Source organism: Lepisosteus platostomus, chromosome 14 (assembly GCF_059453375.1).
Source record: "Lepisosteus platostomus isolate fLepPlt1 chromosome 14, fLepPlt1.hap1, whole genome shotgun sequence".
Classification (NCBI taxonomy): Eukaryota; Metazoa; Chordata; class Actinopteri; order Semionotiformes; family Lepisosteidae; genus Lepisosteus; species Lepisosteus platostomus.
Genome location: NC_142624.1, coordinates 30,155,043 through 30,182,571, shown reverse-complemented (window position 1 = coordinate 30,182,571; position 27,529 = coordinate 30,155,043). Strand labels below are relative to the sequence as shown.

The 27,529-nt window shown below is 37.7% G+C and overlaps 1 protein-coding gene across 11 annotated transcripts in view; it reads left to right on the top strand.

Moving 5' to 3' along the window:
- Positions 1-2,811: 2,811 nt before the first annotated feature.
- LOC148649197 (formin-like protein 2) overlaps positions 2,812-27,529 on the top strand; it is a 76,580-nt gene continuing 51,862 nt past the window's right edge. For all 11 annotated transcript variants that reach the window (XR_015926301.1, XR_015926300.1, XM_088605563.1 and 8 more), the window contains exon 1: positions 2,812-3,424. Coding sequence is in view for 9 of the 11 variants with exons in the window: in XM_088605563.1 (XP_088461689.1) it covers positions 3,308-3,424 (117 nt within the window). In the remaining 2 variants the exon portion in view is untranslated. The remainder of the gene's footprint in view (positions 3,425-27,529) is intronic.

The window sequence follows — 27,529 nt, the reverse complement described above, 5'->3', positions numbered from 1 at the left end:
ATTAAACTGTCATAGTGTTTCTTACTTAATTCTTCCTCATATTACAGTCACTAGATTATCTTGAGGCGGTGAACCGTGATGAAGGTTAGTCAGGATGTTTTATTTTACATTTTACATGCTGGCAGCCACATACAGTATTATTCTGGTATCTGCTCACATCAAAACAAGTGGGTGAAAGATGATGTATCAGTAATTTGTGCTTATTTAAATGTGAACTCCGCAATTAATTTAGAATTAGCCTTCCTGAAGATATGCATAGTAGAAGTTAAAACCTTTTTTTTGTGGAAACTCTTAGGGCAGGGGAATAACAATCTAAATTAACTCATCAAAGGGTTTACTGACATGCATATTCTGTAAATATGAAAGGATGGTTCAAAACATACACAAACACATACAGAGGTACAGCTTATTGTTTGAATTGGCTAACACTTTTGTTGAAAATGACTTGTGGTCCATTTATACTGCTGGTCATTTCACTAAAGCAGTCTGCGAGAAATGCCTTGCTCAAAGCAATGCCCATCCACAAAACACTGCATGCTTGTTTGTTTTTCTGCATTGAGGCTATATTGTAATTGGATGGGGACATGACTCAGTTTGACCGGTTTGGGGGATGCCAAACTAGCAGGGAGCACCTACTGTACAGTAAGTGTGAACGACTCCAGTTATGGAGGTCCCGAAGATGTCTTTCCATATGATCCTTTACTCACTTCATTGAACTGAATGATTTGCTTCATTGCACAAGCTGAACAAGTTGAAGCCTTTTTGTTTTCCTAGGAAGCTTGAGATTTAAAAAGATCCATAAAACCTGCTGCACAGCAGCACTGGAGTTGAACACCCCTGAGCTACAGGCAGGAGGCTTATCAAAGTAAGGAAGCAATTACATGATTTTGTTTTGAAAAAATATAGAGAGAAGTGAATCCAAAATGAGAGTTTATTGTGTCTTCATCACACCCAGCTCTTTCCCCTCATCTCAAGCTCTGCTATGCCAAATGGCCAACCACACTCTTATACTGAACTGTATCTAGGTTCTAATCAGACTCTCCTGCCTAAAACGGTTTGCATGCACTATTCTCATGAATCCTCCACGGTGTTCACTGAGCTATATAAATGTCTTGTTTGGAGCTGCTCTCTATGGTACACATCCTGTCCAGAGTCTCAGTCCCTGGAGGAGAAAGGAGTGTTGGTCATCCAGAGATTTCCAGTGATTTTATCTAAATGTGTTTAAAATACAAGCCCTGTGCAGTCTGCTTGGAGGTTAATTAAAGAGCATCACTTTTTGTCACATTGTATCTAACTTTAAACCACCCCATCAACCATTACATTTTGGTGTTGGGATCTCACATTTGTACCAAAATATTTAATCTATGTGCAATTCATATTTGATATTAAGCTTCAAAACTCATAATTATGATGTTGCACACACCCCTTAGTCCTTTTCATGGTACCCCGATGGGAGATTTTCTGATGGACGGAGACACCTTATGTTTAATTGCCATAAAAATAATTTTTCCCATCGCATAATTGAATATCGAATTGAATATAATAGAAGTTGTAATGAGAAAAGGCGAGTCTTTTGACAAACCTGAAATACATTTACTACTGATTACCACCATAGACCCTTAGTAGGGAATCACAATAGTTTCTTATAAATACTATTGTGCCAATAAACAGTTCCAATAGATAGAGAAAAAAATCTAATTTGTTGGGTGAATCATGTCAGGTTTTAACTATAAGGAGCTTGTGTTTAATTTATTCATGAATTCAAATGCACTTTCAACTTGATACTAGTACATTCACCATGTCTGTTCATGTTATACATGCTACACGTGGTACTATGTTATACTGTACCTGTGCGCTCAACTACTGCTGACCAACCACAATGGCTGGAAACAGAAGCACCTGGAAGAGATCCTTGGATCTATCAACTACTAACTAAAAAACTGGCTAGATGGGTCAAATGACTTCCTTATGTAACCTCTCTTATGTTGTTATGCAGAATACTTTTAAATTAGCAACTTCATTAAATGTAAAATAAAAGTTCTTGGAAATTTGTGTAATGCTATTTTATCTTTAGGCATCTCTCTGTTATTTTTTAAACCTGTTTTTCTGCCCTTCGCTTCTTGTGTCTCCATAGTAGCATTTACAGTACATGTCAATGTCCTGCTTTTAAAGATCAGCTCTTTCAATTCTCCATATCTTACTGTAGTTCGCCAGTAGAAAAGAGGAAGACTCAGAGCCACACCTTTGACACAATGTCTGGAGTACTATCAGACAATTACAAAATTGGGTGTTTTTTTTCCTTTTCATGGGAAATATAGACCAAGATATAGACCAATACATTACATCTTGGACATACCCACCAATGGTCACTTTGCATTGGTAGATACACAAAGCCCCTGGCAGACAGGATGTAGTCTGTTTGGAATTTACTAATTTGTGGGTGGGTTAAAGATTTAATCTGAGACTCAAGTATTTTCCCCCAATAGCTATAAGACCCTATGAAATTATCAGATGGTTTACAATGACCTGCCAAACCTGTATTTCATCCTGCAGACTCAAATTAGTAAAAAGACTCCGCTATTAAACTGTCATAGTGTTTCTTACTTAATTCTTCCTCATATTACAGTCGCTAGATCATCTTGAAGTGGTGAACCCAATACGCGGTACTATGTTATACTGTACCTGTCCGCTCGGCTACAGCTGACTAACCGCAACGGAACACCTGAACTCCAAATCCCAGAATGCAACAGGAACAAAACAGCCTCACTCTCCAATTCGTCACCACGGCGTAGTCACGCCCTAGCAGGGGGCCAGGCTGAAAGGGCTCATTGTGTGGGGATGTGTCTGTGAAGTGTGTTGTGTTGTGTGTGTTGTCAGCATCGGAAGGATTACACATAGTAGAGGACCGCTAAGCCTGAATCATGCACATTATCACCATTACAACCAGCTGGGAGTGGTGCAGAAATTGTGCAAGATACGGATAGGAGGCACCTTTTTTTTATTTGCTTTGTATAAATCCGCGTTATTGTTGCTCCATTAGAAGGAAAATGAATGAAGAGGGAGAGAAAACCCAAAGCCCCGAATTGTGTGTATAATGCTAGGGGGAGACGTTGGTCTTTCGGATACGTCGAGTTTTCCTGTCTTCGCCTTGTTGTGCTGGAAAGTGACCAGACTGGAATAAAACAGGGAGGTGGTGGCATTTCCCCCCCAGTAACGGATACCTTTATTGTGTCGAGGTTGACTCGCTCGTGATTTTGAAATTTCAAGACTAAACCGTGGAAACTTGCAGTTAAAACGGACAGAAAACATGGGAAACGCAGGGAGTATGGATTCTCAGCAAACTGATTTCAGGGCTCATAGCATGCCACTGAAACTACCCATGCCTGAACCAGGTGAACTGGAGGAGAGATTTGCAGTCGTTTTGGTAGGTGAAAACAATATTCTTCGGATCCCATGCTTATATTTGATGTTCCTTCTATTATGTGATGATGATACGTTGAAGGTGGAGAGTGGCAGGTCCCTGACATTTGTTCGTTTCGTGATAAGGACCTAATGGAGGTCTTATTGATGTATTGATGGTTTCAATCGAGATCTGAAATGTATTTGCCGTAAAAAGGGTAGGGGTATGCAATGTGTAAAAGCCACGTCCATAAGTGCCTAATCTTCTAAACAAGGACAATCGGCACAACTTTACTTGATGCTTGATTTCTTGATTAATTCGTCCGCATGAATCAAATCGGACTACAGATGTCGGGATTTGGCTTGCTAGCCACTCGCAAGCGGACAACCACATGGACTGGAGCTCATTTGCAAATGAAAAAGCGTATTGTATAGGAGTTGGGAGAAGTCAATATCTTCTTTCTCGCCTTAGGGGGGTATGGCATCGGTTGTCAGATGGATAAAAAGAGCACGACGATTTTAAACAGTTTGAAAAATGAATTTCGATCAAATGACATGACGAGAGTCGTATTTTTTTTTTGTTGTTGTCGTTTATTTGGGGAAATAAACATTCATTATCTGGGCCTACCGACGTGTGCACAAAGGTATCAGACCAAGCTCTTCTAAACAAAGCACACCAAAAAAAAAAAGATTAAAAAAAGGAAAACACGTTTTGTGAAATAAGCGTCTCTCCCCAGTTATGTTTGAGGGGTGTGGTAAATGCTCTGCTGTGATTTGTAAAATTTAAATGTGGAGCCTGGTCATTTTAAACCCACCATGACATTATCAGCGACATTTTTACGCTCTCATTTTTCCATTATGTGAATTACTTTATCTGTGAAGCCTAATGTTGCAAAGCTTGAATAATGATTCATTTTAAGATATTTAAGATTCTGTGATTATATATAAGACGAGCGATCTGTTAAGGAGATATTTAGTAGTAAATAACTTCTCGAATCTGTATTGAAGCCTAACTCGACATGCATACTGCCCCGAAACACTGAGTAGGGTGAAAGAAGGGAAAATAATAAATGGTCAGATCACTCTTGTTGGAATACGTAGCTAATCCTAAAAGGTATTTTTCTTTTTGTGATATGGTGCGGTAGTAAGACGCAGTTTCAGCGCTTTTAACGACCCGCATGTATTGGATTCTTTAAGAAGGTCCTCTGCAATGTCTTTCCCTTGTAGGATAGTGGTGGGGGTTCATTAGACGCCTTGTGTCAATCCAGGATGTTTACACACGCACACTGCTCCTTGCAGACCGGTCCGGGGCCGGTGTTTATTCAAAGTGGCACCTGCACAGCTGCTTGCCTCATTTGTTTTTGTTTAATTCTGGATACATGACGCTCTCACTTCAGATCTGTTCGAATACTTCTCAGGATTGTTTTAGTTTTGGTCATTTGGAACATTTCAGAATATGGTTGATTCACCTAGAATAGAAATTGACCACTAAGAAGAAAGTTAAGTTTGCAAACGGTACTACCTGGAGATCCCAATTTAAACTAAGCACATTAAGTAGACAGCAAGGGTAAAACTTAGTTGTTACCCACGCCATGCCCACATAGTTTGTTTTCCTCGGTAGAGATGAAAGAAGTGGGGTCTAATTTGTGTAGCAATGTCAATTGTGCTGGTCTGTTTGTTGAATTTTAATGCCTAGGTCAGGTGGCACAGCCTCCAGAATGCCAGAGTGAATTCCATTTGTAGTTGTTTACATTTTGTAAAATCAGCTGGCACTAGAATCTGGAGATGGGTGTTTGGGGTGGTCAAACTTTTTTCGCCTCTGAAAATCTTAAAATGCTATTTAACAAACTTAAAAAAAAACAATGCTACTTCTTTGTTTGGTTAGAAATGCTACACTTAAGAGGGAATCTGTCGGAATATGATCCTAATTTACTGAAGAAAGCTTGAACTGAATCTGTCACAGCATGTGTGTTGCGTGCCTTTGATTTCTTCTGAATTGGCTGCAAGGATGTAATTGTGTGCACTGCAGAGGGTGTAATGGCAAAATCTGTGGTTTACCATGCTGCCTTAAGAACTAGATTTTGTGTTAATTTGGTATAAAGAAATGCAGTTTAATCCACTATACTGACATGTGAAAGAAACGACCGTCCATTTGTATTTTAATACTTTTTTTAAACAATGATAAAGATCCCAAAGGGAGTTGCAGATAAAGAGAGTTGATCAAATTTAAAAATGAACATGAAGGTTTTAACAGCAGAGCAAGAAGCTGTCATCTCAGCTGAAGTGTTCATGTGATTGTAGTTAGAGATTGGCTTGCCGCCAATACACACCTGACTGCAGTCTACTTAAAATAAATCAAGGAAGGTAAGAGCTGACAGTAATAAACGTACACCTGAGTAGACGTGGCTGTTGTAGACTTGTGAATTCAAACTGTAAACCCGTTTGGCTTTACTGACTGTTGGAAGCATTAAATAATTTATTATATAAGGTCACGTAAAGTGGGTCAGACTGTTGTAGTCAGACCCAGTGCCCTACTGAACGCAGTGTTTAACTCTAAAGGAAAGGGCTTATTGTAAGTCATGCCCGACTATACTGCAAGAGGGCTACCATAGATATAAATAAATATCATAGAACTGCAGAGTTAGAGTCCCTGGGACCCTGAAAAGAAGGAAAAGAAAAATGGCAATTACAAAAATTACTGTACATCCATCTGAATCTTTGATTTAATTTTAGGTCATTTTTTTGCATAACACTTTTCCTATTTATTAACATGTGTGTTCTTGTGAGTAAGTGTCTTTGTGTTTGCCTGTTGAAGTGTTCTCGGCAGAGGGATAATTGGACTTGAAAGTGGAAATCTTCACGTCTGTGCTTCTGAGGGACCAAACCTCGAAGTGTTCGCCAGCCCCAGCTGTCTGTGGGGATGCTAACTTTAGTTTATGTATAAGGAATACCTGTAGGAGCATGTTTATGTGAATTGTATATTTCTGGAGTAGCTTGGTTAGAAAGGGGGTTTCCATCTTTGGTGAAATACACCTGTTAAGATTTAGAAAGTCTTTACTTGAATTTTTTTTTGTATGTTCTTAAGACAGTGAAGTTAAATCTCTTGGCTAAACATTGAAGTGAAACGAATCAGTTCTGGTTTCTCTGGCTGGGCTTCTCCTCTTTGTTTTCCGGTGTTTTCCTTTCATTTTTTGTGTGACACTTCATAATACTATCTTGGATTAATTTAGTTGTCATAATTACTGTACTGTATTGCTTTAGAAATGGATTATGATTAACAGACTAACGAAGGCCAGGGAGCATTCCTATTTTGTTTTTGGCAAAAAGCTGCTATTTAGGATGCTGAGGTGTAATATTTGTACATTGGCAGTTAAAGGAGATTATACTGTGTGCTAACCACAAATCATGGCACATCAAGAAACTCATTTCTTATGCCAGAATGATAGATGTCATTTTGGCTTGATGTGCTCAATTGGCATTAGGGCTCTGAGTGTTTAATTGTACCACTTAATGCTATTTACTACTACTTCAGCTGCTGTGCCTGTCAGTGATGCCTTGTGGCAGACTTGTCATTAATTGCTGTAGTAAGTGTGTGGTTGCAAAACATAAGTGACCTGACCTGTAACTGGCTATGAGGAACTAATTAGGACTGTTTGTGTACACTACAGCATTATGCACTGAGCCTTTATGGTATCAGTTCTTAAAACGGTTCTTGTATAACTGCTGGTGGTACTGTAAGTATTTTACAGATATTGCTGGTTGTGTTTTTAATTGTTGCTGTAGACTTATTGTACCTATTTTCTCAGTGTGCTGCAGTGATTTATTATTCTTTTCTGTACTGCATAGACATTATTTAAAGTGCCCTTGAATATATTTGCATTTCAGATGATACTTTCTGATGTTGGAGTCTAACCAAAACTGGGGGGGAAATTAGAGGAGAAAAACAAAACAAAAATGACCTTATGTCTCAACAGAATATCTCTGTAAACACTGCTGCTCACATCCCTTCTTACTTCCCAACTGGTTGATAACCAGAACACTGTTTTTTTTTCCGTTTAGTTTAATGACTAATACTCCACTGTAGTACACCGTTCATTTTCTGTGCAGTTTGTTTTAGAGTTCTGTTTCACAAGGCAACATTTGTAAAGGCTTTCTTGTTCCTGCTTTTGTAGGAGCTCATGCGTATAGATCCAGTAAAGCATTCTTTTATCATCTTCTTCACCAAATATGTGTGGCTTTTGGAGAAAAAAAAATGAATTTGGTAAAACTGAGCATTCTTGAGTTTGGTTTTCCTCCATTTAGATTTTGTGTTCTTTGGTACAAATTACAACCAAGAGCGACTGTCTGGGAGGATGTTCTTCTAGACAACCTAATGTCTCATAAGGGAACTTTGTTATGTGTGACTGCAAATGCAGTGTCTGACTAGTCTCTGTTTTAAGAGAGAAAAACATGCCAACATGGCATTTCTGGTGCATAGGAGCAAATCGGACTAAGGTAAATCAACTCCAGGAGTACTTGTCAAAATCGCATAAGAAAAGGTTACAAAGGAGAGGAAGTCATTTAGCCCATCTGGCCCATTTCGTACTTGGTAGTTAAGTGATCCAAGATCAGCAACATTACTGAGTAGCTTGTTGCCTTGTTCCGTACTCCCACGACTCTTTGGGTAAAGAAGTACTGTACCTCTGCCTCTTGGTTTTAAATGCCCTTACAGTACGCATAGTTTCTACTTGTGTCCTCAGGTTTGCTTTTCACCCACAGCTCATTCTGAAGCAATCAACTGGGTTGACATTGTCCATGTCTTTGAGGATTTTGAATCATATATCCTTGTAGTTTTTTTTGATCAATAATAAAAAGGTTCAGTTGCTTCAGCCTCTCAGGTTAGAGACATTTTAGGAAGGGAAATATAGATACATATTGCAAGGGATTCCTATTTTTTATAGATATGTTTGCATCACTTTAGTTATACTTAATCGAATTTCACATTATCGCAAATTAGTTGCTAATTTGTACTTGTTTTTTCTTTTTCAGCCCTTTGTTTCTTTGTATATGTTTTATTTGATGATTTTTGCATACTTCTCACCTTGAATAGCTTATTGAGCAGAACTGTATTTTTTAACTGTGCTACTTTTGTTTGCTTTTTTGAAACTATTTGATTTCTTCAAATCTTATATTTGAAGAAGATCTGTTGTTGGTTTTGGGCAGTTAAACATTCAGTCAGAATAGAAACCGATTAATCTGCTAATCCAAATTGAACAGTTAAGAAGGTTTTGGGTGTTTTATGAATTTTAAATGAATCTAAATAAGGATTATATTATACTTTCTTTTCTTATTAAGCTCGAGACACATGTGTGAACACAAATCTGAAATCTGTTTTTTTCCCTTCAGGCTTTTGAGGAACTTACTACAGTGTGCTGCAGTGTGAATCCATGTTGGTATGGATTGAAGCACTGCAGGTCTTACTACAGTGGTTGCATCTTGTTAAATTACATTTTTTTTTTGCAGTCACAAGTTATTGTACTGCATACTGTAGGAACATCTAATGGAACATTGTAACATTTATTAACATGCATAGAACTGTGTTTGACTTTTAGCAGCAATGTTTGTTTTAAAAACTGGGTGATAGAAGAACACTCTGGATTTATTTCTGTCTGCGTCTTAATTGTAGTGAAAATGAAATGTGCCCAAACATCTTAGTGGATGTGATCCTGAAGTGAGCCTGGATTCAGTGTGGAGAGGAATTGCACACTGCAGCTGTGATCCCAATAATGCAGGCAGGAAAAGTGTTCAATTCTGAGAATAACATAGAAATATCCATTTATCTACTTTCTGACTGCTTCTTCCAGTACAAGGTCATGGGGGAGTCAGAGCCTATCCTGGCAAGCAACGAGTACAGTACATTGAAATCTATGATATATAAAAATATAAATTGCTTTGATTGGCTGTTTTCTTTCTGAATATTTTGGAATTATTTTAATTATTATAAGTTCCCTTAAAAAAGGTGGTTGAGAAACTTTATTTTTATCTCCATGGACGTTTTCTGGTGTGCCACTATTTCCTAGAACTTTAAATTCCTTGGTTGATCCCCCCCCTGCACTGGGTATTGGAGTTGTTATATCAATTTCCTTTATGCTGGAAGTCAGAAGCGAGCTTGATTGCCTTTAATTGTGATCACAGAGCCATTGTTTCGCAAAACAAAATCAGATGCAGTTGGTAAACATTTCAAGCATAATCAGAGTGGTAGATTTATCACATAACTAATATGTTTTGGAATTGACTGATGGAAAAAGGTCAAGGCTTTGTTACCACAGATTTTTATGTTTCAGTGCAAAACGCTACTCTTTTACTGCAGTCTACTTTCAGTCTTACTTCTCCACTATTATGTCTACGCCAGGGACTTGGAATCTTGAGATCGGAAGTGGATTTAATACCAGACATAATTATAATGATTTAAGCAGTCAGACAAGATAAAAGAAAGAATTTTATATTTGACCATGAAACCGGAATATCTGTTTATGGTTGCAACCTTTTTTATATTAAATGTAAGAACAGACAGTGATAAATAAAACATGTTGGTATTTTAGATTGATACTCTTCTGGCTTTCTCGGTACTACTGTATATAAAAACTGGTTCCTTTTTATTGTTCTTTGTTTCTGTGTTACTGTTAATTCAGATAGTAGTTTTTTTTGGGACAACAGTAAGCCTTTCTCATAAAACAGTCAGAAAATATAACTAAAATAGTTCGAAACATTATTCAAAGGTTAAGATATTGTCTTTATTATTGTAAACTAATAACATTGAAATAAAGTCACATTTTTGGGTATAGTGATTGATTATTCTCAATGTAAACTCTTGATGCTGTTTATAGATTGGACTGTACTTATTAATATACTTTCGTCATACCTGTACTTATTAATGGCAAGTTGCTTTTGATTTTAAATGTTATTTTAGTTTGCCAGATCAGTCTTGAAATTCTTTACTTCTGATATGCTTTTCTTTTCTTCATACTTTTGCTGAGAGAAGTGTCAAGAATCTTTACCTAGTCCGGTCGTTTAAAAACCATTTGCTTATTGAAAATTCTGTTGGTGTTTATAATCGGTTTATAAAACGTGCCAAATCATTTGCTGTTCTCAATGTGGAAATCCCTGTTTGGGCCCTGTGTTCCATCAAAGATTGATGTATAGGACTTCTAATTGGAAAATCTTAAAAATGGTAAGTTACTATTTGTATTAAATAGTCCCTTTTAAACACGAGCATGTCTGTATGCTCAGGTCTGGTTGCCATAGTGCTGTGACATGACTGTTGGCTCTGACTACAGAAAAAAAAAGAGTTGAAGGGCTTGGAATAGAAATAATCAGCATTGTCACTGCCATCGGCCCCTGGAGTGAAAATCGTTAATCTAATACATCTGAAATTTGTAATGAAGGCAGCCATGAGTGCAGAAACCTGCAAGTTGTAGACATGTTTATTATATTAAAGAAAAGCCTTAACAGATGAAAATGGAACACAAACTGCCTTCTTAAAACAACATACAGTGTGTAAGACTTCATTGTGCTTTAAATTCATGATGTTTACAATGCCTAGACAAGGCATGTAAGAAAGCTTTCTTTATTATCTTGTAAAGCTTCTACATCTAAGCATGTAGGAGATTTAGATGTCTTTATGTACTTCGAGGATGCAAGTTCCCTAAAGTTCTCAAACCGGTGGAAGAGGATTAAAATATTCCTTTTCCAGTGGGAGTCATTACTCAGATTTGTTGTCAGTATCGCCTCCTGGGTAGTTAAGCCAGTAAAAGTGCTAGCTGGAAGCACAGTCCTGTACCATTGCAGTGTGGAATCTATGGCTGGCCCAAAACTGCACAATATAATTCGCCAACTGCAACTATGATCCCCGGACTAAACTGAGGTTGTTCTTTGTCCATGCAGGACCAGTGACCCTAGAAGCCCATAAGCTTGTATTGTTATCACTGACAGCAGAGCCGGTCTTCCCCTTGATATGTGCAGTGTGTAAAATAGTACATGGCTCAAAATTGCCTGTTCCTGAGCAAGGTTTCCATGGTCCTGCCGTCTCCTATGCAGGCTGTGGCAGGTCTAACTCTGGCTTAAAAAAAAAATAAAAGTATCTGTACACTCAAACATTTGAAAATAAAAATATTAGGTGACAACATAAAAGCAGTGGTTTTACCTTTCCTGTTTACCAGCTGTTGTACAGAGAGTTAAACTTGCCCTTTGCTAGAGTACTGAAGAGCTCTCTGAATAGGATTTTTGGAGTATGTTGTTGTCTGCCCTCCACCAACAGAAGGGTTTAAAAAGGGCAGGCCTGGTCATTGTTTTGAAACATACAGAAAACCTGCAAAGGTGAAAAAATTAACATTGAAGAAGTTTAAAGTTGTCCTATTGCTTTTTTGGTCAGGATCTGTCATTTCATTTGGTCTTATTTCTCTGTACCACTGAACTGGTTGTGATAATGTGGGGTTTCACTGCAAAGCTGTCCAGAATTCACAAGTGTACAGTAATGTTCACTTGGCGTCTCTAGTAGTACTGTCTGTACAAATACAACAAAAGTTACTCCTCCAGTAATACTTGTTCCCTTAAAGCCTGTGATTATTCTTATTTTAAATTGTATGACTTTCTTGAGCTAGATTTTACTTGCTTTTGGTGTTCGTGTTGATCTGTGACTGAATTGTAGTATAAATATATTGTTTTCTATTGTTTACTTATTCTGTTTCAGTGTTTCTAAGGGAATTCATGAATCTAGCTAAATATAACTTCAAGAATACTGCAGTTTCGCAAGCGGTAGTGAAGTTTATTTTAGATTTCCTAAGATGTCTTAATTGAAAATTTTTGGCAGATCAGATGGATCTTGGCGTGTTGCTATGTACTCCGATCACTGAGCTCTATTTACTTGTGCGTGGTACAAAAATGTGAACTGTGACCCGCAATTTTACCGGATATACAACGGATATTTTGTGCATTTTAACTGTGGAGAGGTTTAGTATCTCATTGATTTATTGCAGTCTAAGAGAGGTAATGTAAAACCAGGTTGAGCATTAGAATATAAAACAAATCCATACCGTTTGTACTGATGTACTGTGGTCAATTTAAACTCCATGTAGTATGTGTACTGTTGTCAGTGACTTCAAAATAGCAGATTGTTGATTTGTGAATGGATAGTGAGGGTTCTTTCTGTGAGTAAGTTTCTGTTGTAATAAGGGTCATTCTGCTTTGAGAATCTCCCGCAGAGTTTTTTATGCTTTTGGCAAACTACAGTGCATTTATTCACTTACTAATTTGTATACATTGGTTTGAAAATGTTTTGTCATTATTCTTTCCATGTTTTTCACGTCTTGGACTATAAATAATGAAAAAATAAGTATTTTAAATAATTCGTTTTCCCAAGCTGAAAAAACTTTTAGAAGCTGAATTTACAGAAAAACCCATAACTGTAAAGTGACTAAAGTGATTTCAAGATGAAACATGGCATTGTATTTCTATGTTAATTATGATTTCCTTAGTTTTAAAGTATCTTTCATTAATTAAAGGACTTTTAGAGCTTCAGTGATGTTGAAAAATACTGTGTTGCGATGAAGATTTATTCAGACAAACACCTCGTTCTGCTGGTCAAAGACTGTTTGAGGAACGACACTTTTTTTCAGTGAGATCAAGTGTTAAAGTAAGGTCAATAATTTGTTACAACATTGAAACGTTATAGACCCTGTTCTGATTAAATTAGTACAAGTGTTCATGCAGTGGTTAAAAGCTAAAATTTGTCTTCTCTATGGGGCCTTATGTGCCCTAAAGTGCAACACTGATTAAATTAAAACCTTAGCACAGACATGTTTTAGTGGGGTAGTTGAAATCAATGCTACCTTGGCTGTAGAAACTGCTGCCCAATCAATGCCAGGGGACAATCTCTTTAAGAGAAGGAATGTAGTTGTGTAACCATGTGGCTCCGATTCTCAGTGTGGGAAATGATGATCATCTCGGATGCACTGAGGACAAGATACTACAGCAGGCAGCGGGGCCTTCCCTGACAGACTAGGTACTGTAAACTTTGCTTTACAGCATGGGAGATTTCTCTATTAACAGAAGAGGTAGTGGGATACAAAGAAATAATATATAGTACAGCTAAATGCCCACCAAAAGAGTGAAAGCACAAATGCATTGAAGCAGATAGCCACGTTAATTATAGCTTTCTGGGCCTGGAGTCAAATTGCAGGAAGCAATTACTGTAGTACAGTTAATAATTTTCTTTTCGTACCACACAATGTTTCAGTAATTTTAACCCATGTTTGTAATGGATTGTTGAAAATTATTCAACATGTTGCATAACAACCTTCCACTCAGCAGATAGCATTATAGAAATGACAAATATGATTCCATGCAGTTATTAAGATAATAAAACTGACATATTTCGTAAGTGAACAGGCCACACTGAAATAAGCATAAGGGTTAAAGGTCGCTAGTTCTTGGCATTGATATTACTACCCTTAAAGTGTGAAATACAGCAGACTGAAATTGTTATGTATGACTCCATCTATGACATCTACCAGGAATAGCGGGTTTGTTTACATATTAGGCATGAAGAGATTGAGCCTGATAATCTGATGCTTTGCGGGTACACCTATTTGGTACAGCAATATCATGCAATACACAAGCTGAGTGAATACTGCAGTGCTGCTCATGAGCAATCAACACACCTGAAATACATTTTCAGCATTTCAGATGTGTTGAAGCAGTTCAGGTGGGCAGCTGCATTATCCTGAAACTTGGTTCACACCTTCCTCCTTCTCTTAACTGTGTCCCGTGTCCCCCTTCTCTCAGCCGTGCCTTGTTTTCTTCTAATTCTCTGCATTCATTTGTAGGTTTCGTTTCTTACCTCTCTTCACCTCTCTCGACCTCACACCACTTGATTGGCCACTCTGCCTCTCCCCTGCTCCCGCCTCCTCCTCTCTCCTGGCTTTTGTTTTCCCAAGCTATACTATCTTTACCGACTGCCCTGTCTTTCTCACACCCAAAGAAGGCTCCACAGTCGAAACGTTATGTTTTCTTTCTTCTCTTTTCAGCATGGAGTAAACCTATTACTTGTTCCATTCCAGATGTGTGCTCAGTGACTCTTCGATGATGACTTTGTTACACCTGTGTTCAGCAGTCAGTAATAGGGTGTTATGGGCCAGTGTATTTGAGGTTATTTAGTATGAACTAGATATTCAGACTGTCCATTCATCCATTTTCTAACCACTTTATCCAATACAGGGTTGCGAGGGAGCTACATCTTAACCTGGCAAGCATAGTGTGAAAAAGCAGAATACACCCTGGACGCAAGATGCCAGTCCATCGCAGGGCACACAGACACAAACATGCACTCACTCACATCAGTTTTTCTGGGGAAGAAAGGCCAGTTTTTCCAAGATGCCAATGAACTTAACAGTGTGTCTTTGGACCTATCTTTCCTCGTCTTGGAGGAACCCAGAGTGAATGGAAATTCAAGTGAACATGGGGAGAACATGCAAACTCCAAGCAGATAGCACCCCAGGAATGTAACCTAGGACCCCAGTGCTGCAAGGTCCCCCATTCAAACTCGTATCCTGCTCAAAACAAAGTCACTTGTGAATTGCAAGGATCAGCGAGTTACGAAGGGATTCAGGATAATTTGCATACATGCATGATGATGTGTGTATTATAGACTATGTGCACTCTTTCCCAATGGACACTTGCGGTTAAAATAAATGTGACTGTGCTGCATAGGTACTTGCCATGTATATGTGTGTAGTTCATGGCTCCACGGAAATTGGGAAAAATGTTTCTTTGTGGAAGTATGATGGATTTCCATGCAAAGCTCTCTAATGGTGTTGTCACAACTTGTGCAGCCTGGCTTGCTGCACACCGACTGATGTCTGTTGCACAATCTGCAGTCCTTTGGAAGAAATCAGTGCTATAAAACACCAAAGCTGCTGACACTTTTATCGCTACAGGCAGCTTATTATATCCCCCACTTTCGTCTGTCTGCAGTGAGTGACAGATGCCAGTTACTGTTGCCTATTTAGCTGCTGACCGTCTATCTCACAGGAAGCCAAGTCATTTATTTTAATTTGAGTTGCCAGTTCTATGTTCCTCATTGTTTTGAGCACAGTGTAGTACTCCACTGTATTTGCAAAAAAGGATGGTTTATTCATATATTTATGTATTCATTTGTTTGCAGTATTTTTTATTTTTATGTTTTTTCATTTTGTTCTTTTTTTTAATTCTGATTTCCTTGTTTTGTTCTTATTCATTAATACTGCCTATTGCACCACTAAATTAACCTTGATTCATAGGCCTCAGGGCAGTGTGCCGTCAGATATCCTTCTGCTAATGTTAATGCCGTGCCCCAAAATTCGTGCCAACCTGTGGCAGTGGGGAGGGTGCTGTATAATGGCACAAGACATTCTGTGCAGTGTTTTTTTTTTTGCCTGCGATTCATGTTTGTGTGGCAGAACCGGGGCTAAGTGTCTCTTGTTCTTGAGCAGTGCTTTTTATAATAATAATTGCTTACACTTATATAGCGCTTTTCTGGACACTCCACTCAAAGCGCTTTACAGGTAATGGGAACTCCCCTCCACCACCACCAATGTGCAGCCCCACCTGGATGATGCGACGGCAGCCATAGTGCGCCAGAACGCTCACCACACATCAGATATCAGTGGGGAGGAGAGCAGAGTAATGAAGCCAATTCATAGAGGGGGATTATTAGGAGGCCATGATTGGTAAGGGCCAATTGGAAATTTGGCCAGGACACCGGGGTTTTCGAGAGGCGCCCTGGGATTTTTAATGACCACAGAGAGTCAGGACCTCAGTTTTACGTCTCATCCGAAGGACGGCGCCTGTTTACAGTATAGTGTCCCCGTCACTATACTGGGGCATTAGGACCCACATGGACTGCAGGGTGAGCGCCCCCTGCTGGCCCCACTAACACCTCTTCCAGTAGCAACCTTAGTTTTTCCCAGGAGGTCTCCCATCCAGGTACTGACCAGGCTCACACCTGCTTAGCTTCAGTGGGTTGCCAGTTGTGAGTTGCAGGGTGATATGGCTGCTTTTATGTTATCCCATGAATGTCACAATCAACACTAAACAGTTGTGGTAATAAATAATTGATAATAGTTATTATCAATTTTTTAATTTGTGCAAGGAGATTTAGTGTCTTTTTGACACTGTTTTAGCTGACTTACATGGGATAGATTGTAACTGTAAAAACATCATTTCTGTCACCCTTACTTGTTAGACATGCTTTATTTTTTTAAATAGGATTAATTATGAATGCCCATTGCCATTTCTTTCTAGCCAAATAATATCTGTGAGGCAAGTACTATCATTTATTGGTACCCGAGTAAGTCACAAATTGTGCATGCTTTGACCATCTGTTCTGAATTAGCATTATTTTTTTTCTCATGCACAGAAAGTGATGTTCCCATTATAACTACAGTATTTATTTCTTTAGTATGGTGTGCCCTAAAACATCTTTTGTGGTTCCTTATTCATAATGCAAGTTGTAGAGCACAGAAAGACTCATTGTTAACTTCAACAACATGTTTGAATGCGTACAGAACATTTTTCTATTACATTGAAAGACTGGAGTTCAAAAGGAAATTCCTTGAATATTATTTTAAAAGTTTTACTTTAAGTTCAGAAGATTTTTTTATAGTCATCATTCATAAACTTTCATGTATTTATTATAGGGTTCAGAAACATCTCACAACTAAGACTGTTTCTTGTTTTTATGCCTAAAGATACAATGAAAAACTTTGTCCTTTATGGAACTATATATGCAAAATCTTTACAAGAAAAGATCTTTATAAAATAGTTATTTTAAGACATTTTTGGGATTTACATGTGTACTGTACAGTCAGGGCACATTAAGTAATACTGTGCTCAAAGGTCCCTGATAATTTTCTGCATTGCTGGAGTTTTCCTTTTTCCCAAAGATTCTTTCTTGGCAGCTTTGCATTTCCTTTGTGTGGGTTGCAGATGATGGGATATTTCTCTTTAACAGCATGAAGATGCTCTCTGGAGACCAAACCTTGGACGTATTATGAACTGAATTGCTAGTGTCCTGGGCTGACAGCCAGATTCAGTGCACTGAATGGTGTGTAGGGATCTGTTACGTGGGCACAAAGCCATCAACAACATTCAGTGCTGGCTAGATCTGTGCCCTCCAGTTTCTTCAAATGCCCTTCTTAATCTCTGCATTGAAACCATCTGTACTTTCTGTATACATCCTGAAAAGTTTAATTGTTCTGGTTTCTCAGAAGCCGTTAGAATAAAGATTTTATTTCGGATTTGGTTGTCTCTTGTACCACCTAGGGGAGAATAAAACGTGGACAGGCTCCTCTGACACACCCACCTGTACAGCCATTCATCATGTGAAATGCTGCAAGCTTCACCGCTCTTGACAGGAGAGTTAGCATGTGACATCACTGCAAGCCTGGAGATACTTGGCAAGTCGCAGAAGTTGCTGAGAGAGCTCTGGCGTGGTACTGTAATCCCAGCCCTAATGCATCAATGCTCTGCTAGTTATACACCCAGCACTTGGGGATGCTGGTCACAGACGTGTGACATCTGGATCACAAAGCTCAACGTTCTTTAAGCTCAATCACCATCACTTTTAATGAAAAGACCTAAGGAGGTAAATGGATAAGATGTTTTTACTGAAAGCAAGAATGTACCGGTCCTACAGAGCACAGTTAAAGCAAAAAAAAATCAAAAGAGACCTAACTCAATTAGCTTCAAGGTGTTAAATAACAAAGGTGCTTTGACAATATTTCTACCATTTAAAGAAAAAGAACAGATCTAAAGGGAAACATGGATATTATTGTATAAACCTAGATTTTATAAGACCTTGATTTTAACAATGCAAATATTGGACAAAAGAAATGCTACTGCAAGTACTCAAGATGGCATTTATAGCTCTTACTGCGTCTTAACTAAAAAGATCCGTTCTTAGTTATTAGAAAATTAGCTTAAAAGCCAGAGGTTACTGTACCTCTTAGTGTTATTATTTTCACCTAAATTAATGGTGGCAGTTTAACAGACAGCCAGCTTTACCAAATACAATTGCTGTTGATCTCAACTGCATAAGTGCAAGGAATAATGTTTATTCTGTTTTTTTTGTAAATGTATACTGAAACTAAATCTAAATAAGCACAAAATCATGCTGTTCTGTCACACACTTAACAGTTTTCTAGTGATGCTTTGCTTGAATGTGTAGAAAGGAACTAGGCTACTGTGAAAACACTCTTAATGTGGACATCTGCATCGGTGTGGTTTATGAAAGTGCTGACAACATCTAGCTTTGTTTTTTGTTTCCATCTTCAGTTTTATTTTGCAGCATTGTTTTTGCATCAGTTTACATACATTTTTCCTCATTTTTTTCTGAGTAATTTAGAACACAAATAAAAAGATTCTGTTTCTGGGCAGACTTCCTAATTTATAGTGGAGTACTGGGATTGTCTTGAAGGTTTTGCTGTAGGAGTTTTTGTCCTTTTTCGTGTTTTTTTTTTTTAGTTTCTGCAGAAGGCTTTTGTAGGACTATGAGAAATCATGCTGTTTACCCAGCGTTCCTTGTGTTTTCTCAAATGGGCTGTGACATGTTTATGATTGATGCAATGAACAGACTTGTGCCAAAGAATTGTTATTCTCCATGAAGCAGGCTATTGATAATCACTGAGCCCACTGCAGCTAACAAAACAGTGGTGGTTTTATTTCACCTCTGATGTATTCTGGCACTAAACTCAAATTGATAGGCTTCCAGCACCCTTCCTTAGGGGTGATCACAACAGCATGGGGAGCATAGATTCGACTGTTATGAGACTGAACTCTTATGGGACTGATTGAAGGCCACCAGTAACATTATGTTCAATCTCCGGGATCCTTCAAAGTAATTAGTCATGGCAACAAGGAACACAACCAATTTTCGAGTAGAAAATTTCACTAAGCATATCAGTTCTTTTTTAATTTGTTAGCCATCTTTATTTTATGCACGCTATTCTCCTTGTGAAATTTTGCATCTCATCTCATGCAGTTGTCCACTTTATGTCTTATAGAAATGAGGCCCTTGGCAGTTTGCTAAGCACGATGTGTCAAAATTACTCTGGTACTTTGATTGTAATTGTATTACTGTATTTGAATTAGATGTATGAGTGCTTTGATTTAACAGAAAATACCTGATGTCTCTATGTAGAATCCTCTGTAGACTTGTAGCTCTATAGTATGTAATTGTATCCTCATTTTTGACTCTCTAATGCAGTTTATAGACTGTTTATCTGTACTAAAGCTCCACCATCAACAAACAATTTAATGCACAAGCATTAATCAGAACTGGAAGCCCCGCTGGTGGTTGGCTTTAAATAAATGTATTAAAAAGTACCAATAAACATGCCAAGTTACACAGATATTAAGTTAATTTGTATAGGTAAATATTTAGTTTCTGCTACTTGTATTTAGCAGTAGACTTTACAGCAGCCTCTCTATAGCTGTGCATAGGAAAATTATTTTTTTGCAGTCCACCAAGGTCGAAATGATAAGTTGGGGATTGTGAAAAAAGATGTTGAAACTTTGTTTATTGGGCCAGTGTTATACTGTAGAACGCTTTCACTTAAATGTGACGCACTAAATACTTTTCCTGAGTGTACTGGATATAAAGAGCTTTTATAGAAAAGTTACGGTATATAAGCATTAGCTCCGAGTTAGTTAATAGGAACTATCTAAAGTAGCGCCAGAGTTGGGCTTGACACTTTATACTGTATGTAATAAGTATATTTTTGTTTTTGCCCCAGATATGTTTCAGCAGGGAATGTTTTGGTAAACACAGTAGGTGGGTGAACACTCATTTTTGATATGGAGCGTACTCAAAAACAGGACAGTTTGTACTGCAAGGCAAGTACAAAAGATAATCTTGATAATAACATCAATATTCTCCTTGGCCCTTACTGGAAGGACAGAAAAACAAACTTTTTTGCTTTGTTGCAATTTCCATTTCTTTGCAATCGATTACTTTGATTCTTTTTCTTATATTATCTAGCCTGTGACTAAATCACTTTTGAGACCAGTTGTCATGTTTTCAAGGAATGCAGACTAGGTTAATTCCTACAGACCTGTTCATACGGCCTTCATATTAGGTACATTCTATCTATAGTAATTCAGCCAGTGACTTTTTGACCCCTGAAGACGAGAACAGAGCTCTGACAGTCAATCAGCTTTCCTCTTAATGTACTGTGTCATTGCAAGGGAAGAGGTGCATTGTGTCTACAGTTTTAAAATCACTTTGCATCTGCTTGATTGCATCCATGCTGAAATATTTAAGCACTTGGCTATAGCAATAGACTGCTTTTTCCAGCTTTAATTGAAGTGCAACCACAGGAAGTCTCGGGAGACGTGCATTGCTTTTTGAAGCTGCTTGAATAGAAAGAAGGTTTTTGTAAAGTATGTTCTTGCCAGTAGCAACATCTGCAAAGAAAATGGAAGGTCCTGGTGCATTTGAATGTACTCTCTTGCCCTTCCCCAGTTTGATAATAGCCTCGGTGTCAGCTACTTACCAGCAAGAACAATGAAGCAATCTGTTGTTACAGGTTTATGGGACAAAAGACTTAAAGCTCATGTAGTTCTCTAATTTCGTTCCTCACGTGACCTGAATGTGCTGTAATAAGGTTAATAAAAGGTTAATCATATACAGACTGGGAATTTGCTTAGGAAGATTTAAAATCCTCTTAGCTCTTTCAGAGTTTGATAAAGTACTTTAGCTCCCGGTTTGCTTTAGAAAAGAATAAGATTAGCAAATGACAGATATACATTTCGACCTTAAATATTTTTGCATGAGAATGTTTGTACAATTGAAAGTAATTTTGCATTCAAATCTTATAATAATTAGTTAATATTATTTTTTTCACACATGAAATTCAGTGTTAGTCTGAATTTGACACTATAGATATTAACCTGCATTAAAAAAATAAATAAACTGAAATGATTTTGACAGTTTGCCAGTTAAATTTTGGAAGAAATAATGATTTTATTTTGTCATTTTAAGTACCACTGCATGTTTACTTAGACTATGTCTTGGTGAGTAGTGATATTCTCTAGTATTATGGATAAATGGGTCCTAAAGCTCTTTTGTTATAAATGGGCCTGTAGCACTGTTAAAACATTTAACACTGCTGTCAATGTGGATCTAGATAAAACTGATGTACAATAAGTGGAACATGTTCTGACATTTCTGAAAACAAGGATTTGCTGCACAATATCTTCAAGTGTAACTGTTTTTTTTTTAAGTTGTCATGGTGAACTATCAATAATTCTTATACAAACATTAGCAGTGTAGGTTTTGGAGCAGTTCTATACTTAATACTGTAGATGTAATAGATCTTGAAATATTTTCTGTACAAACAGTCCCTTTTATGTGTTTTTGTTTAAATCATATAAATAATGCAAAGGCTTCAATATTGATATGTTTTGTTTTGGAAATAGAGGCGGCATCCCACAAGTGTTAACAATTAAGATATGCTTGACTGCATTAGCAGTTCCAACACTTCCAGTTGGTCAAACTGGTATGCATTTACTCATCTCATTTGATTGTGGAAAAAAGATGTACAGTATATATACACTGTAAATGAAACCTATCTATTGATAAAACTAGACCACTGTGTTTTCTATATCTGGACTATTGCCATGCTGTAATTGCTGCAGTTAGATAATACTTCTGATGAGCATCAAATCATCAAAGCATTTGTCCAAGGCATTTTTTGGTGGAAGTGTTGAAGTTCTTGGATGTGGAAATTCTTGAAATGCTTAACTGTTTTAGCTATTAGTATAGTACAGTATGGGTTACTATTCTTAGTGCAAGTACATTTTTTTCTTTTTTATATTTGTATACTGCACCTTCCAAAAGTATTCAAAGTCATGATTGCACTAGTCGCTTGAATTGTTAAAGGCATGTTGCGGAAGGTGTTTTGTTTGTACTTTGGATACAATGGACTTTAATTTCTTGATCCAAAAGCAATAAAATACAAACCTTTTCATGACCCTAAGCTTCATCCTAAGTTTTATCACTTACCACAGCAGTAAAACAAAAATAATTGTCATGGCTATAAAACCTTTCCTCTGAATGTGACTTTTGCCATATCGTTTTTGTTCTTTTTAAAAACAAATGACTGGATATTACTTCAATATGACCACAATTCAATTGATATTTTCAGTACTTCTGAATATCATGTACTGTTTTGTTTACCACATTTACAAGAAAGAAATTGCTGCTTTGGAAGCCCACTAGGGAAGGGTGACTAGGTACATTCCTGCACTCAATGGAATGTCTTACTCTTAACAAGTTAAATTCTTAATCTATAACAGAGTAGAATACCAGGGGGTTCCAGTTCAAGTGCTCAAAATCCTCAAAGGCATGAACAGAGTTAATCCTATAGACCTCTTCAGAATATAGTGCATTTAAAACTGTGAACTACTTTATGCAAAGGATCGTGTGTAGGGATGTGTATAAATGATAGAATAAGCTTCCCAGCCATGTTGTGGAAGCTGGTACTATCACTTCTTTCATGAAAATGACTGGATGAGAGCCCTGGAGTATTTTGCTACTCAAACCAAGATATCTGGAAGATAAAAACAAACTTGATAGGCCAAATGGCTTTTTCTTGTTTGAAGACTTTCTCATGGCTCTCAAAAATGTTTTCATGGGAACAATTGATGAGAGAGTTTGGCCTCAGATCTGGCAGGTGCATATTTAAGTGTTGTATATATTTAATTTCATAAACATATTTATATTTTAGAAGTCATTAGAATTCCCCTCAGTTTGTAAAATGAAAAAGGCAAAACTTGTAAAGCGATCAAAGGTAGGTAATTTTAGGTAGGTTTCTAAACAGAACTGAGGGTTTGGCTATCATCACAAAGGTATTAAAGTTTACAAGTTTAAGTTCATAATCCCTCAGTTCCATATAAGTGCCACTGGAAGCAAATCCTGTTGCCTTTTTGCTGTAGTTTCAAACTTGGACATCACACACATGCAGGTTCAGTTAGAACAGTGTTTGATACTTCATAATGCTTTATAATATTTGACAAAGCTACTATATTTATCACTTGACATTATAACTCTTTTCTGTTTATATAAAACAAATACTTATGTTTAAATCACACAAAGAGAGGAATTTGACTCGATACCACCTACAGTTTTGGCAGTGTCAAGACTTTTCTTTGCTGTACACTTTTTAATATTTTGGCATTTCTACAAGAATAATGGCTCCCAGACCAAATTGCGTAAGATCCTCACCAAGATCACTAATACTTGTTTTTGATGTTTGTATTGTTTTAGTGAGCTTTCCAACTTTTTAAACATTGAGAAAGTGTTTAATTTAATTTTTTCCTCATTAGATGGGTGTGTTACTGAATGTTAGAATTAACCATTACTTAATAGCAGCTGGAATTGAAAAAATTAGGCAGACTAATCAGTAACTTACTTTACATTACTGGTTTTGAAAAATTGTATGACATGCAAGTGTTTGGTCTCTGCTAGTCTCAGAAAGACTCCTTAAACATAAGGCTGAAATTCCATTCCATTAGTGTTTATTGTACAGCTCTGACCATGGTATATTTATAATTGTTACAAATAGCTATACAGAAAACGCATAGACAATCAGTACTTTTCACACACTTTGGAACCAAGTATTTAATAAAATGTGCCCAAGATATCTCCATTTCATCAAAATATCTAGTCTATAAAGTCTAGTGTTGGTATTGAACCAGTTAGATTTTTTAAGCTTTGCAGCAGTTGCCCTTTTTGTGAGGTTATTGACTATCTTTTATTTTTTACACAGAATTGTGATCTCTTTCACTACTGTAACATCTATCTGCAGTTTTCCTGTAGACCTACGTTGTTAAAATTAATTCTGGCTCATTGTTTATTGCAAATCATGTTTCAGCCTTCAAGGTCTGAGCGTGTGATTTTAATTACGGCTTTTTCCGAAGATAATTTGTTTTGCATTCTACTACTTTATTCAGTAAAATTCTACATCAGATTGCGATATAAAATACACAAAATAGAATGCCTTCTTATTAATAATTTTTCAAAATTATATATCGTCCTTCAGTATTGTAGTTTGTCAGTATCTGTTTTAAGTAGACTAGAAATCTGTAGTAAGATCCATCCATTCTCCAACCACTTCTTCCAGTTCAGGGCTGCAGTTGAGCAAGTAACAGGCACAAGGCAGGGTACACCCTGAACAGCATGCTAGCCCATCACAGAGCAGACACATTGATACCGAAACACACCCTCACACCGGGGCCAGTTTTCCCAAAAGCCAATTAACCTCCCAGTATGTTTTTGGACTGTGGGAGGACACCAGAGCCCCTGGCCAAAATCCACGGGAACTTGAAGCGAACAAACTCCACACAGAAAACACCCCAGGGCTGGAATTGAACCCAGGGCCCCAGCACAGCGAGTCAGGCCTACTAACCACTGCACCATCCTCTAATCCATGTTTATTATAGTAATGCCAGCTTGTATTATAAAACTGACGCATCTTACACTCAGAGCAGCTGCATAGTTTTATAGCATTAGATGGTTACTAAGCAGAATATTAAAAGATTGGATTTTTGAAAATTAAATAACACATTTATTTTGATGAGTCAATTGATTTTGTGTAGTTGATGAGGTTAGTTTTAGAACAGGCTGCATTGTGTTACAATTACACTCTAAAGGATAGAGTGGTGAACAAACTGAGATCTACAGTCTCACCTAGTGGTGGCAGATGAGTTGAATATGGCAGAAAGGTTAATCCTTTTCAGTATTATATTGCAAGTTGGTTGATGTAAAAAATCAGATTACAGTACCTAATGGGATTATGGTTTAATAGGCTCTCATCTTGATGTATATCCTACTCAAACAAACCAGGTTGTAATCCTGGGTGATTTCTTTCCTCTATTGGAGGTTATCTCTGAAATATGGGATTTATTATCTTTCCAGTAACACCTAATCATTATATTTTATAAAAGAACTATTTTGAAAGTACAGTAGTATTGAAATAACAGCATTTGTATTACACTGCTTATTAAAATGCTTGTTTCACGCCATTAATCAGATCTCCTTTTTTTCATTCTAGCTCAACACGTCTTTTGTTTCTGCAATAGTTGAGCTGTCGGGATGCATTTGCGTAAAACAGAACTGTTTTGTTTGGACATATTCTGCTTCCTGTTCTGCCTTGCCCAAACAAAAACTCCTGGTATTTGTCAGAATCCATAGACACATGCCCTTCAGCAGTCATCAAAAAGGATTGGCTTAGGCTATTTTTTTTTCTGACTAAAGTCTAGAGAGAATTGTTTTTCCAGATGGTGTGTCATTGCCCACTAATGAAAAAAAAAATTAAGTTGGCCAGACACTTATAGTTTGCTGCTACAGAATTGGAGCCCATGTTCTTTTATGATTTTATTAGTGTAGCAGGTGCTCTCGATAAAGGAAGCTAATCATTAACTTGAATGGTGCAAAATGTTAGCATTATCAATCTGTACAAACTACCTAACCAGAAACTTGCCCTTGTTCAACTTGTTCTTCTGTATTGCGAATTTGTTTACTGCTTGATGTTAGGAAAAACTGCAGAGTGGTGCTATGCATGTTTTTGAAATATTTGTAGATTTCAATCATTAGAATGAAAGTACTTAAGGACAGAACCTTAATGTTTTTACCCTCTAATATGTTTGGGATTCTTGTTTTACATTAACAGCATGACCAAGGGATGCTTGTACCAGTGTTATACAGGAGACAAAAAAAGAAAGAAAACTATAAAACCTAGAATAACAGGACACAGTGTTATTAAGCCAGCAGCCATATCACCCTGCAACTCACAACTGGCAACCCACTGAAGCTAAGCAGGTGTGAGCCTGGTCAGTACCTGGATGGGAGACCTCCTGGGAAAAACTAAGGTTGCTGCTGGAAGAGGTGTTAGTGGGGCCAGCAGGGGGTGCTCACCCTGCGGTCCATGTGGGTCCTAATGCCCCAATATAGTGACGGGGACACTATACTGTAAACAGGCGCCGTCCTTCGGATGAGACGTAAAACCGAGGTCCTGACTCTCTGTAGTCATTAAAAATCCCAGGGTGTTTCTCGAAAAGAGTAGGGGTGTAACCCCGGCGTCCTGGCCACATTTCCCCATTTGTTCTGGCGCACTATGGCTGCTGTCCAGGTGTCCAGGTGGATGCTGCACATTGGTGGTGGGGAGTTCCCATTACCTGTAAAGCGCTTTGAGTGGAGTGTCCAGAAAAGCGCTATATAAGTGTAAGCAATTATTATTATGATTATTAAAAGGTGTAAGTGCTAGGAAACAATTATTTAATCACACAACCCCAGTCGCATATGAAGGTGGTATTCAGGATGTTTTGGCCCAAAGTCAGCTCTGAGAGCTATTAAAGATCTCTCCAAGACCATTATTTCTCATTTCACCTCTGACGGCCACGACCACTCTAATCTCTCCGTCACTCATTCTCCCTTCCCTTAACAACAGATTACTGTTCTTTTAAATTTTCTCCATTCATTGGAAGTTTCATTTCACACCTCTCTGCACCCATTCTGACTTCACACCTCTTGATCGGCCTCTCTTTCTGTCCCCTGCTCCCGCCTCTCACTCCTCCTCCCTCCCAACCTTTGTTCTCCCGCTACTTTACCTTTGCCTACTGCCCTGTCTCTCTCACACCTGAAGAAGGCTCCACGGCCGAAACGTTGTGTTCTCTTTCTTCTTTTTTTCAGCATGGAATAAACCTATTACTTATTCCTCTGAGAGCTTTAGTTTGATAAGTATACTACATCTTATTCTACATTTCTAAATTCTAGAACAAACTTCACTCATTAAGTAGTTTTATCATTACTGACACGGAGGTGCTGCAGGGATTCAAATGATTAAACAAGAAAATTGCAATGTTCTGATGATAATTTCCCCGTCATATTCATAGACTACTCGTTAGGATATGTCAACTTACTTAGAATGGAAGGAGTACCTGTAGACTGGAAACAGCAAATTAAATTTAACATCGGTCGGTGATTATTAAAAAGGGAAGAGATGTAAACGAGAAAACTAGGCCAATTAGTCTTACTTCTGTTACCGCTAAAGCTATT